We start from the raw sequence: 14,123 nt of genomic DNA on the forward strand, positions 1-14,123 counted from the left end.
GGTAGGAGAGGAGAGGGACAGCATGAGATGTGATAGAGCTTCACTGGTGTGGCCCCCACCACAAGCCATTACTCCCTGTTTTTCAGCAGCACTTATCCAATACTGAACCACGTCCTGTGCCCTGCCACGAAACCCATACCTGTCTGTGCCAATACTACCATTTTCTCTCAGTTGGGGGCCCCTAAATTTAGGAGTTACTGGACAAGCAGGTGAAACAGCATCCAAACACCCTGCTGTGACAAAACCCTGAGTGGAGATCTGCTTCACCTAAGGTGTAAAAAGGCAAAAGGCTTTCTGCCAGCCATGCCATAGCTAAATGTTACTCCATCTGAAAGCATTAAGTATTCTGGGGACATGTCTTTAAAAATGCTTATTTTACACATGTCATATTTTAAAATATCATAAGTGCTTTCAGCAATATAAAATGCATAAACAAAGTAAAGGGCTCAGGATTCCTAATGTTTCTGAGGTGAGGGAGAGTTTTGAGGCAGTTGGCAGTGGGCTAAGCCTATCCTCAGAGCCATTCCTGTGGTGCACAGACAGTGTTACACTGGTGCTCAGACACTTTTTTAAAATCCCACTCAAGCCTTTAAAATATGTATTTTGAGTTGCAGGTGTTGGGCTGCAGCAGCCTATTCACATAATCCTGCTTATTCTGCAACCAGCAAGAAAAATTGTACTTTGAAAAGTACAATTTCCTGTTCTCAACGAGAACAGGATTAGGTAGTCATTAGCAAAAATTAAAATATCTGAGATCTGAGAAAAAAATGGTGTTTCTGTTTCTACTAAAGACTATATACTGAACCAATATGAACAGTTACTCTAAGGACAATTTTATGTGGTTTTTATTTACAGCAAAGCTTTGTATAAAGCAGAGAAACAAGCTGAGTTGCCTTCCCAGGTCAACTGCTGTTGTTTTTACACAAGCAAAATATATATTTAATTGCTGGTGCCAAGAAGTGTTTGCATACTGTAATTGGAATTTCTGGCTGCAAAACAGCTTTCAGTTTATGTAAACATTTTAAACTACAGTCATCAGACCTCTAGCTGGTGTAAATTGTCAGAATTTCTTTGAATTCAAAGTAGCTATGGCAATTTTTAGCAGCAGTGGGTCTCCCATTAATTGGAACTCCTGCTGATCCTCAAGGTGTCAGTTTGGCTCATATTTGTTTACAAAGCTCAGTTCAAGTAACTAAGCTGCATACTTAGGGTATACATAGAAGCTGTAAATACTCAGTGCCCCTGGAAATTAACCATCTTATTTGGATGGCTAAATGAAGAGCATTACACATATTTTAATTGGCCACAATTGAAAAGTATTTGAGCACTGCTTTAGATTTTCCATCTCTAAACAAAGAATGACATTACATATGCACTCTTGTAAAGATGTGTATATGCATTGTTAAAAGACTTTATTCTTAGTATTTGTAGAATATTTTGAGATACTGCTCTGGAAGAGGTGTTTTGAATGCTATTGGACAGGGGAATTTTAAATAACATTTATAAACAGTAATAGTTTCTAATTCAGCACACAACCTGCCCATAGCTTTTTTTACAAGACTTTTGGCTTTCAACAGGCCAGTCAGTTCCTCAGGGGTATATGAATTTTGCAAGATGGAATTCAAGAGGCACTCACTGTCCTGGTGGATCCTTAGCTGGGCCTGGGCACTCAACTGAGATGACTGGTCATGTCCTTTTTCTGATAAGGATGTATATAGCAACAGAAGAGTTTAGCAGGAAAGCCTGAGAGACCCACTGCAGAACAGCTAGTGTTGTTTTGAAAGCTCACAACTTCAATATTAGTAGTTCTTTATTTAATATAAATGGTGGACAAGCTATCAGAGAAGCACCAATACACTATTTTGTTTGAACTATCATCAGCTACATGTGAAAACATCTTGAGATGTGCATGCTTCAGTATTTGAATACATTTTTTTTTCATACGAATACCATTACAGCATGCAATCCTTTATAAATCCCAGTACAAAAAATTATTCCTATAAATTTTTGAATTGGTTTAAAAAACATTATTTCAAAGACGGACATTTTTCATTAAAATTTGGGTTGTTTTTCTTGTAAAAATGCTCTTGCATTAACTCTCTTTTTTAATATTTGCATTTTTGATCCATCAAGCCTTCTAAGTATAGAATGATGTAAACTTTGGCTACATCTTCCTTGTTAATGCAGTGCTTGTTTCATTCTTAATTTATTAAACATATTCAGCCAGTGCCATGAAGCTTTGCACTTAATTTCTTTTGATGAATTGTCAAACACTCTTAAGCTGTGCTGCATTTGTGTCATATTACAATCTGCCATCAGCACTTTTCAAAACATGGTTAAAATAAACAGCTCAGAAGCCAGGCAGGTTTTATTTTTTTGCTTGGAAAGGTTGCATTTTAATTTTTCCCATTTAAAAATGTTTGAACAGATGATATGAACTAGCTGTAAAAATGCACCCTCTTGTGTTTCACTAAAGACAGATCCTGAGCTGCATCCAGGGAGCACTAGGTTTTGCAGTGAGGGGAGGTTCTCAGGCAGCTGTGGCCTCCTCTTCCCAAGCCACCTGGGCTGGATATAGATGAGATCACGAGAGAAAAACTGTAATTCACATCACTGAAGTAAGGTCACTGAACTCAGCTTCACCAGGCTCTCTTTTTGCCTTGTCACAAGGAAGGATCCCCTCCAGCGTGTGCCAGGAGCACTGAGGGGCATGTCTGGGAGAAGGTTGTGTCGGCAGGTAGCTGCAGGGAGACACGTCCAAAGTGCAAAAAAGAAAATGAGCTTTGAGTTGCTTGAGATGCATCATCAATTGCTGACACATCGCTGGCTGTGACATTTTGGTCTTGGGAAAGCTTGTTCCTGCAGCCAACTCCTCCTGTGGGCGCACCACCACATCCATGGTTTCACTTTCCATTGTGCAGTAGTTTACTGATCCCCACTTCTTTCCAGGCACTACTTATATAGGAGTATATATGCAACAAACTTACATGACAAAGTAGTCATGGATTTTCCTGGAATAAAAAGAAAATCCCTGTATTTTGCCAGTTGGTCCATATCTCATGCATGGGCCACCTATGGTGCTTTGATCATTTAACATTCAGGTACTTGCTTGATATTTGCTGTACATTCAGAGAATGTAAACAGAGGGCATCCCTCCACACAATGTGACTTCTAAGTGGCTGAGCAATTTCTGAGGCTTTCAAATCCTTGGGGGAAGGATTTGTGAAAAGCCTTTTAGAGGATCGAGGTCTCTGCTTCTGCCTCAGTAACTGCGGTGGTGGCACCAGCGGTTCTAGGATGATAAGCTGTGCAATACTGCTGCAGTTTAAACAAAGCTGTCTCTGTGTATGTGGAGTCTCATTAGTAAGTCATGTTATTTTTGCACATCCTGCTTGTTCATTATTTTAAGTGAACAACATCCCCGGTGCTAAGCAGTGAAACAACAGTGCCGCCGCCTGTAAGGATAGCAGCAGAATTTCAGCAAGAATCTGCCCAGGATTCAGAGAAGTATTTTGCTATCTCACATGCCAGTTACACAGAATTTATGAGACTAAGTTCAGGAAAAGGATTCAGGAAAATGTCAAAGCTATTTGAATAGCTAAGACATTTAAGTTTTCCTGGCAAAACTCTACCAGTTGCCTGAAAGATTGTTATTAAATGCTCCCAGCAGAGATCCTACCTTTGTTGTAATAAGTACTTAGGGAACTGTCTGTGCCTTTCTGCCATTTAGCATTCAAAAACTGATATTCTGGGACCTGACTTCATGGAGGAGGTCTCCTTCACTACTTGTGCTGAGGCCAAGGCTCACTCCTCTGAATTGCATTTGTGGATAGTGATGACAGGTGGTGCTTTCCACCCATTCCATGAACCACTGTGCGTCCAAAGATTTTTGGGAGCTGAAAGACTTAGACAAAAAGCAGCTGTGGCTGAGACTGTGGATACTTATTCAAGTCTAAATAGGCTGGAGAAAGCCTTTTCTACCTGTTGCAGGTATTCATGCTCTGGGCATTAGACTGTTGAAAACAGGCTTGATCTTACCCTTCAGGATGCATTTCTTGTTGTAGTTTCTGGTTTCTTGGAGATGCTGCATTGATGTGCTGAAATAGGTGCTTAAAGTGGTGCATTAGGCAGAATTTGGATCCCTCTTCCCATGCTGTTCCTCTGTGGCTGTCTCAGGTTTCCAGCAGTGCTCGTGATGTTGGCTGCTGTGGTCCCTAGCCTGGGTCTCTGTCTCATTCCCTCATGGTGCAGGCACCTTTGTGTGTCTCTATCAGCCTTGGAAATGCCTCTCCTGTGGTTCAGCATGTAATTGCTAGGTATCATGGTGTTGTGTGCCTTAACGTTCAGGTCTCTTGTTGAATGCCTGCCTCACTGCTTCCTACTGATTGAAGTCAGACGGATGAGTCATCTGTTAACCATTGCTGTGACCCAAACTCCCTGGAAGTCAAAGCAGACCTCTCTGCCAGCTTCCCTGAGCTTTGGGCAAGCACCTTACTGCGATTCTTTTGGGTGGCAGATGACTTACCCCTGTCTTCAGTCCTAGATGTTGTTTTATAGAGGACTGGGTAGTGGCCCTGTTATCTATCTGTGCAGTTGTATCTTTTGCTGTGAAAGATATATCTGCAGCTGGCACAAGTATGCTCTTTAAAAAAAGAAGTGACACTGATTAACATTTTAAACTGCTTATTACTGTTTATTTATGGGGAGATGGAAAGTGATTTTAAATGAGTGAGAATGATTTAATTCTCATCCAGTTTTTCATAATATAATTCCATAGGCAGCTTAAAAAAAGCTGTGATCCATAGATTGAAATCTCTGTCTATGCACTCAAGTAATTGTAAAGTGAAGAATCACTGCAATGCAAGGGCTGCAGTTTTGGCTGAACTGGCTTGACTGTCACATACAAGGACTCTTGTTTTCTTTTGAGTAATGGAAAAGGCAGGATTGTGCAGTGACAGCAAGGATTAACAGTCAAAGTCTAAAGCACTTGCCTGCTTTCTACTGTTAAACCCTTACTCTTGGCAAAGATTTCAATTCCTTTATTGAGGAACACATTGTTCTTCAGTGTGAATTTTGACTAAAAGTGTGGTATTGAGAGTACAGTCCTATTTTTTAATGATGAAAGAACAGTTTCTGCCACAGATATTCAAGTTTCGAAAAATCTTCTTCTGTAGCAGAATGAAGCACCGTCTGGGATGAGTATGAGTGTTCTAGCCTGGTTCTGAGATCTCAGGTATATAACTTGCAGTGTAGTCACCACCGCCCCTGTCAAGACCTCAGTTTCAAAATTTCTGTGGGAGGTACAGCAGTGTTGAGCAAAGGTTCTCTGTGTTTTGCTGACCAGAAGGAAATTATTTATTTCCACATGATGAGGTGGACCTGGATAACAAAGCAACAGAGAAAGCAGTGTGAAACTAACCTGGTTTTACATGGCCTACTAGACAATATGAGGACAATAATGTGTTACTTCTATAAACAATACCGTTTAATTTCAGAGCAATGATTGCAGCTTAAATCCACATTTTCTTCTTCATCCTTTTTATTTCCATTTCTCTATTGTGCTGTGAAACTGTCTATGGATATGGCTAATAACCCAGCTAAATAACCCTCTCATGAATGGGTTTCATTTATTTGTTTATTACTCTAGGATTACTATCAACCAGCTGCAGCTTCTCTAAATGACTGTGGGAAAATTTTCCTTGATAATCTTTAATGCTTTGAAAGATAAATTTCAACATTTTGCAAGTGATAAAGCTTTTTCTTTTCAATAAGGAAATTAAGCATGAAAACCTATACTATTTGTCAGAAAAAAAATGACCTAGTTGTATTTTATTCATTTTAGAATATCCAGATAAAAGATCTAAGTAGACATTAACTTGAAAACTTGAGGAAAAAAGTTGGAAATTATCAGGTAACCTCTTCACCCAAGATATGATAAAGATTGAAAAAAAGCTTTCTAAGTATTTTAGCATAAGGACTTTGTCTAATTCAATGAGCTTTAGTGTTCATACTTGACAGGCTACAGCTTAGAGGAAATAGTATAAAGGTGCTTTTACACATAGACTGATAGGACTTCCCATCTGCTTTGAAGAAGACTGTGCTTAAGTGGCTCATTGAATTGAGAGTGATATTCCTTGAGATACATTTCATCTTTCTTGGGAGTGATCACTCCTGCCCACATCTGTAGCAGTATCAAAGCACCTATTTATGTTATTGCTACCCAGTGCAACAATTAGAAATAGCAGCATTAAATTAGACCTTAGTTTGGTTCCTGTTGAAGTCAGAAGGAGTTCTGACATTGACTTTGTAGACAGCAAGCTCAAGCTATGTAGCTAATCCGTTTTCAGAATAAGTAATGTTGCTCTACATCAAAGAAACAGTGTTTCTAGGACCATCTTTCATCTATGGCTCAATCTCAATGTCCTTACAAAGGTAAAATTTACATCTAGTGTACTGGAAATTTGGATGGAAAGTGGCAAGGTTGGTCACACAGTTACCTTTCTGAATGGGGCAAACAGGTCAAAAGCATAGGCTTTGCATCTACAATCTGAGTAGGAAAAAACTGTAGTAAATATGACTGGTTGAGAAGCAATTGCTTCCAAGAACAAAAGGGACAAATGAACAATTTCATTCCAATTTTGTGATTTCTCCTCTCCCTCTGGAGTGTGAACCATAATTAGAGCACTTATACAAAATCACATTTGTCAGCTTGGCTGCTAAATTCCCCTTAAAGCTTTATCCACAAAGAGCAGTCTGTTATCACTCCCACTACAGCCTACAGTTCTCATTTTCACTTCAGGGACAGACAAGCAATTACTTTATCTGTATTGAAAATCTCATATAAATGTTAACTATGAGAAATGTAACTACCATGAAGTTAGATTAAGTCAGATCTACAGACAAGCAGTTCCCAGACTTCATGATCAGCCAGCAAAGACCTGTCTTGGTTCCAGCAGGAACTATATGAAAAGCAGACACAGTGAAAGTATGTCCTGAAGCTGACACTTGTCCCACAAATGGGTCAGTGTTGTAAGGAATACTCCATAAGCTGTGAAATACCATAATATGTACCTGTTTGCCAGGAAGATCTCTCGCCTAGTGAGTGAGAGAAAAAATTCTGTTCTAAGACCAGAAGGGATCCCCAGGGACCAGAGACCAGACATTTCTAGAGAGGGTGAATCACAAGCCCCAATGTCTTCTGGTGCCATAAGATCTTATGGAGACCTTCCACCCTTCCCCAGCCCTTATCTCAGTGATTTGAAAGTGTTGCATCTTCTTACAATTGAGGAGGGGAAGATGCTAGTGACAGACATAGCTCTTGCCAAATCCCACTCAGCCCCGACAGATAGAACTTGACAGCATTAAACAATTCCAAGAGAGAAACTGTCTTTCTCAACAACGTATTGTCCCTGAAGAGAAGGAGTTAAGCTCTTGGCACCTCACAGATACTTCTCCCCCTTTGGAAATGAATGGTGCTTCAAGGATATGATGCCACAGCTCCACATCTTTCTGGAGATCTGCAAGCAAGCCCAGGCAGACACTCACCAGAAAGAGTTTACATGGATGGATGCATGGATGCACTAGGGACCTCTGAACATGAAAAGAAGAGAAAACATTATTATTATGAATTATGAATTGATGTAGTTGTGTACCATTAGGATATGTTACTGTTGAGGCTCTTAGTGATAAAGATAGGAAGACATACACTTAAACAAGTACAAAGGAGCTGATGATGGCTGCATCTGCCTTGGCAGATTAGTTATCAGCTGATTTTGAAATGTCATATAGTGACTGTAGTTCCTATTGCAAATCCAAGTGCCTTACATTTGAGTTTGTATGGTAATCTGTACTGTCTACCCTCTGCCATCCAGTCTTAATGCTCTCTGGACACCTAAAAGAAAACCTCTGAGCATGCACAGAAGCAACACCATCCTAGGACCAGCTGTATCCCTTTCTTGCCTGAGTTTCTGTGCACTCCCAGCAGCCTTATGTTCATACAGATGTGGTGATTTAGCTTTCATGTTGGTAGCCCCCCTCTGCCTGCACAGATCCAAAGTCTCTCTCAGGTATTTCTCTCAACTGAAAAAAGAGCACTTAAACATGAGATGAAGTTCTCATGTTCATGGAGCCCCTTTCAGTCTGTTGTGACTATGCCACTGGACTGCTAGCAATGCAGGATTCACCTTTCATCCACTGGTAGCATAACATGGATAAACCCTCCAAGGAAAAGTCCTCAGGATGTCCTAGCTACCTGCTTGTATCTCAGCATCCAGCAAATGGCCTGGGTTTGGTCTTCCCAGCGCTTGAGCTCCTGCTTCGCTGCATTGTCCCCAGGTTTCCCCAGAGAATATGCCCTCCACTGCCACCTTCCTCCCACACACCACGGGATGGAGACAGGGTGCTCTTCCAGGATAAGAGGGCAGTCCTTGGTGTCACAGCTCTAAGCTAGACTCCAGGTCTTGCATTTCAGCTAAGCCACTACTGTGCAAAGGGAGCAGGACTCTAGAGCCTGCAGCCCAAATGTATGGATGTGCCTACAGAAGGCAATCAGACAGGGCAGGACTCCTGGCACCTCTTTGTGCATTGTTTTCTATTGACTGGCTTTAGACAGCATCATAGTCAACATGCAAACTGTTAGTGCTGCTCTTCAGCTGCACCTCACGCTGCCTGTTTCTGGAGCCTTAGCCCACAGCTTGTGCAGGATCACACTGATGTGCTATACATCAAAACTGTATATGACACGGTGACTGGCAGTGTCTAGCATAGGCCATCTGGATCTTGTCTCTTTAGTATATGGGAATACATTTTCCTATCTACTTGAAAAACCAGCCTGGGCCCACACTAAAACAGATATTCTAAATATAGATTCAAATAAATCTGTGTAAATCATTTGTAATTCCAGGCAGAGTTTTATCATCATTTTGTGAACACTGTTTTGGTTGGTTGATAGAATTTTCTTGTTAAAACCCAAGCCATTCTGAAAATCATTTCTACACTGGAAACACATTTTTCACATTTGAAAGTAACTACAATTGTTTGTGCTGCCAAGGGCTTTGAAATATGGAAATGAGAGGTTTATTTAGTGTGTGGATCAAGCTTATAAACAGCTTAAGTCCTCATTCCTTCTAACATCTTAACAGCTGTGCAGTTTCTTACAAAATATGTTTTATCGTTTCAAGAAATGCTGTTAACCTCGCAGTTTTAAAACTGAATGAACAAGGCCTCTTGGACAAATTGAAAAACAAATGGTGGTACGACAAAGGAGAATGTGGCAGCGGGGGAGGTGACTCCAAGGTTAGCCTCAATGTCACCAAAAGCGGGTAAACAGTATGTAAAGTAATTGGTGCATCTGCTGGGGTTTTACCTGCGATGAAACAGCTTCACCAGTAGCACAGCACTGCTGGTACCTGTAGCTGAAATCTAGGTGTATGCAATTACTGTCAAAGCAAAAATATTTGCATTTGTTTAAGTGTCCCAAGGGGAACTTGTAAACAGTCTCTGGTGTGAGATCTATCACCAGTTTTCAGAAACTTGCATCTTCTGAAATCATGATGATCCTTTTCCAAGCTTGCTTTTGTGAACAAGCAACTTGAAACCTTCAGGAGCCAATACCAGCTCAGACTAATTTTCTACTATATTGTACTACCAAAAATAATTTTCTAGTCACAGTAAAGGAAAAGAGTGCAAATTAATGTGACTGCCTCCTAGCAATAATCTAACACATGGTCCAGGCTCAGGGGTCCACTACTGACACAAACAATACCGGTAGAAATTGCAAATCACATGAGTATCCAAAACAGGAAGGCAAATTTCAGCTAAAATATCTTCACACTGACATTTTATATCTTACCAGCAAACTGAAACCTATGATGGTTCCCTAGGCAGAATTTATCAGGCAGGAATTTTAGGCTGAATTTTAGGCTGAGGTGATGACAACTTCTTATTCTTCCTGCATTTCCATATCTTCTACATGGCCAGTGCCAGTACTTCCTTGCCTCCTCACAGCTTCCTTTTGGGAAACTGCCTTGTGCTGAAAAGAAGCAGAGATGCAGAAGTGAAAGATGTGGAAGTCGGGTAGGATGGACACACTAAAAATAAACCCTTCCATGACAGGCATCATGTAATAGTATTTATTTATGTGCTTGTGTGTGAACAATATATAAGAGAATGCTGCACAGGTAACTGTGCAGGCACAGAGCTAGTCAGATATAGATTATTAAATCTGACTGATTTGTCATACATAGTTTATGTGGCTTCCTTTACAGTTGCCTACATATATATTTTTTTTTTTACTATTTTCTCTCCTTCTTTAGTCCTCCTCCTCTTTCATACTGTGTCCTGGCCTCAGGGACTGTCCCTTGGGCTGTTCTGCACTCACCCCGAAGAGGTCCTAATCCTCTTTATTTTGCCTTCAATCCTGCTGCTCTACCTATTTTCTCCCCACTTCTCTGCTAGCCAGCAGTCACAGTTTCAAAAATGGTCTCTATTTTCTCTTCCAAAGTGCTTAGGCATATTAGACCTGACAGCAATTGCCTTCAAGTGGAGCAGACACCAACTTGTTGTAAGAAAGTTGACAAGTGAACCATAAATCTCCCATGTTGCTACTATTATATGCTCCACCTAAGCCTGAACTTTTGCATTATTGGGGGATGAGTGTTTATTTATTTTTTCAGAATGTCACAGGGAGGGAGTCACATCATTAAAATACCTCAGTTTTCTTAGAATACACTCCTCACAAACCTGCTGTGATTGAAAGGTGAGCTAAAAGCTAGGTAGCAAACTAAGGATGCTTTTAACTTATTTTCCCTGATTACCAGCCACTGGTGCTTTGAGTCACAAAGGAGGAAAAGGGGAGCAGCTCATGGTAGAGAGACAGGCAGGGCTTCACCAAGGATAATGTTTAGAAGGCACTGAAGGAACAAGTTTGATGTGATGGCAAGTGACAGAAAAAGGAATGGGGAAAAAATAGAAAAGACAGCTAAGGAGTGCAGTCCATGGAAAAACAGGAAGGATCTGCAAATGCAGGAGGGAGATAGGAACACATTCCAAAGGAAATTGAAAATAGGTGACACAGACAGTTCAGGATGCAATAGAAAATATGGTGGACAAGGCAGCATTAGCAAAAGGATGGGGAACATGATAGAGCTCAACCTTGGTCTTAGGACTATATACAGTCTGCCAGGAGCATTCACCTGACCTCAGGCCTGTTTCTTGCCACACTAAGGACTGTGTATGTAGGGAGGAACCCCAGTGCTCCTGGGAAGCCACAGGTCTGTTATGTGCCCACACTGCCCACGTTCAGTAGGACCAGGCACATCGTGGAGATGAGCGGGCATTACCATGCTTCTCAAATGCTGTGTTGGAGCAGCATCTGGTCTTGTTTTTAAACTGTGGCTACTCTGACTCCCTAAAGTGTTAGTTAGCCATTTATCATCTACAAAATCGATTTTCTTGTTCAAGAACAGTCTTGTAGTATCTGATCAATTAAAGTCAGTAAGGACCTTTCTATGGAATTAATGGAGCTCTAAATGTCTTAATTTTATATGCTAGCAAATGATCATTAGTGGAATAACCAGGACACCATGCATTGTTGTTGCAAACCTGACAGCTACCAACAAGTCCTGAACTAAGCTATTAAGCACCTCTAGCTAATATTCCTTTTTATTTTACGAATTTAAAAAGAGCAAACCCAGAGCTTTTTTACTAACTCCAGTCCAAATTACAGGGCTTCCTACTGCCATAAGCGAGAATAAAAACATCTCACTTCTCCTGAAAGAAATACATCACCTGAGACTTGACTGATAATGGTGCTGTTACTATTTGAGATTCACTAGTTAGAAAATGAAAGTCTAGACCCAGAGTAACCCCTCATGATTGTACAGTGGACTATAGAAATCAGGGAGTTTCATGAGAACTCAGCAATTCTCCAAAGCTTTATGTTGCTCTGTAAAACAAGATTTCTTCTACCTCCATTCTGTACTCTTAAAAGGTCATCTCTAGCCTCCCCATTTATTGTTCCCTTTAAGAAGCAATCTTCCAAAATTCAGAAAGATGATTCAGAGAGTTTCCCTGTGTGAACCTCCCTTGATTTGGTGGTCTCAGTAATTAAGTCATGTTTTAAGATAAAACTAAGGTCCCCAAGTCATTTGAGTGCTTTAGAAAGTGTTAGCCTAGATCTTAACTGTATGCCATCATCATTTCATGTGATGCATGGGAAGGTGCTTCAACATCATTTCTGCCACTCTGCTCCACTGTTTTTTATAAAAGTATGAGTGGAAGGAAGCTGTGCTGATGGAGCTGTCCTCCAATCTCTGCTGGCAGCCCTCAGGAGAACACAATGGCCCTCATTTTTCATTCAGCAGATAAGACTGACCTTGCACTTAATTAATGGCTCAGCCATGAGCAGGTAATGAAAACACTCCTAAAGCATACTTGTGACTGCATTTTTAAAATCCCTATCTACCAAAATTCTGTATTGGTTTCAGAATTGCTCAGTATTGTAATTTAAATGCTGTAACTGCCCATTCGTTGTCCTGAACACAACTAACTCAGAACTTCATTAATGCCATTTTAGAGCACTGTGATTTCACTGATGTTGCTGGCACAAGATCCAGCCTGAGGCTCTTAAATCCCAGCCCTACCAACAGCAAGTGATTGATGACAGGATAGGAGGAAATTACTAAGAAGCTGAGAGGGGAGGTAGAAGGGCTGAGAGCATGACAAAAAGATAGGAAAACGGTGTCGCTGCACCCAGGTTGGGCTGTGCCACCACTGACTTCAGCACATGAGTGAAGAGCAGGATCTCCTCTGCAGTCATACAGCAGTTTTGCACTATGGCTAGATTCTGCTCCATATATAAAAGGTAATTTTAGTTATTATTTTTCATATATCATCCTTACATACATTTAAGGCAGATGGATCCCGTTTATATATAACAAGGAAAGTTCTCAATAGCTATACACTGGAAAAACTACACTGATTTTCACAAACTGCCAGTTTACTCTAGTTGAAGATTTAGCCCAACTTTCCCAATTCAGAAATCAGTAAACAACTTGAAAAAAAAATCTATAACAATTTTCCATTGCAATATTAAGTATAAAATACTAAACTTGATAGGAAATTTAATTCTAAATGCTGGCTTTATCCTCTGTATATGACTTGAGCATATTGCTCTTGCTCACATATAGCAGATCCTACTGATTTTTAGTTCCTGCTCCCTTTAATGTCAGTGGGACTATTCACCTACCGATTGTGTAAGCAGTGTAGTAACAAGTTGCAGTCTCTGAATTTGTGACTGGCACAGTCAAAATTATGCTTATTTGGAGAAGGTATTTTCAAAGAAAGGAAAGATACCAAGATATGAAACTTGCCCTGAAAGCCAAGGTGTTTTGGGTATTCATCTCCCATGGGAGCTATTGAAAATCTCCTACTAAAATGAAAAAAAAAACAACAAACAAAGTCTAAAATACATAAAAAGTCACTACACCTGCAGTCACTTACTGTGATTGCAAACAGGTATATGTGTCGCTATAGTTCATATTGAGGACAGCATGGCAATTTTAAGCATGAAACTGATTGCTTTTCCTGAAGGAAGGCGTGAGACCTTCCTCTTAGAGACAATGCGGAAAGGATATTAAAAGAACTACAGCTGCAAAGAAGAAAAAACCCCTGCCTGTATCGGGTTTTATATGTCTAAACTGTTAGTGCTGAAAAACAAGCAAAGGACTAATAGACATCTCTTTTCTAACTTGTCCCAGGTTGCTGCTGGTCTTGATAGTTTGTATAGAGTCCTAATTATCACTTTAATCAGTTTAATCTGCAACAGCTCTACAGGCTTCTGATTTTCCATGTGAGAACAGTGCCTGGCTGTCCCTTATCTTTGTCATAACCAGGCCTGTTACACTGCTGAGATTTAGGAACACTGAAATGTGGCTCAATGCCAATGCATGACATGTTACAGATGATGGCTATCCAAATAATATTAATTATTTCACACTTGTACTAGAAGCAGAGCATCATATTAACAGAAAACTTAACTTGTCAGCATCCCAAACTGCTACCCACTCATTTCACAGCTGTGGGACTCTCATATTCCACTATCAACCTGCACAACCTGCTGCCAG

General features: G+C 40.4%; 1 protein-coding gene across 2 annotated transcripts in view; it reads left to right on the plus strand.

The window, feature by feature from the left end:
- The window catches only part of LOC104532503 (glutamate receptor 4), a 93,920-nt gene that overhangs the window by 67,836 nt on the left and 11,961 nt on the right, over nucleotides 1-14,123 (plus strand). The window contains exon 11 of one of the 2 annotated variants that reach the window (XM_029087411.1): nucleotides 9,180-9,294. The exons of the other annotated variant lie outside the window; for it this stretch is intronic. Coding sequence (XP_028943244.1) covers nucleotides 9,180-9,294 — 115 coding nt within the window. The remainder of the gene's footprint in view (nucleotides 1-9,179; nucleotides 9,295-14,123) is intronic. 2 annotated transcript variants of the gene reach the window in all.

Source organism: Antrostomus carolinensis, unplaced genomic scaffold (genome assembly GCF_000700745.2).
Source record: "Antrostomus carolinensis isolate BGI_N321 unplaced genomic scaffold, ASM70074v2 scaffold3181, whole genome shotgun sequence".
In the NCBI taxonomy this organism is placed as follows: domain Eukaryota; kingdom Metazoa; phylum Chordata; class Aves; order Caprimulgiformes; family Caprimulgidae; genus Antrostomus; species Antrostomus carolinensis.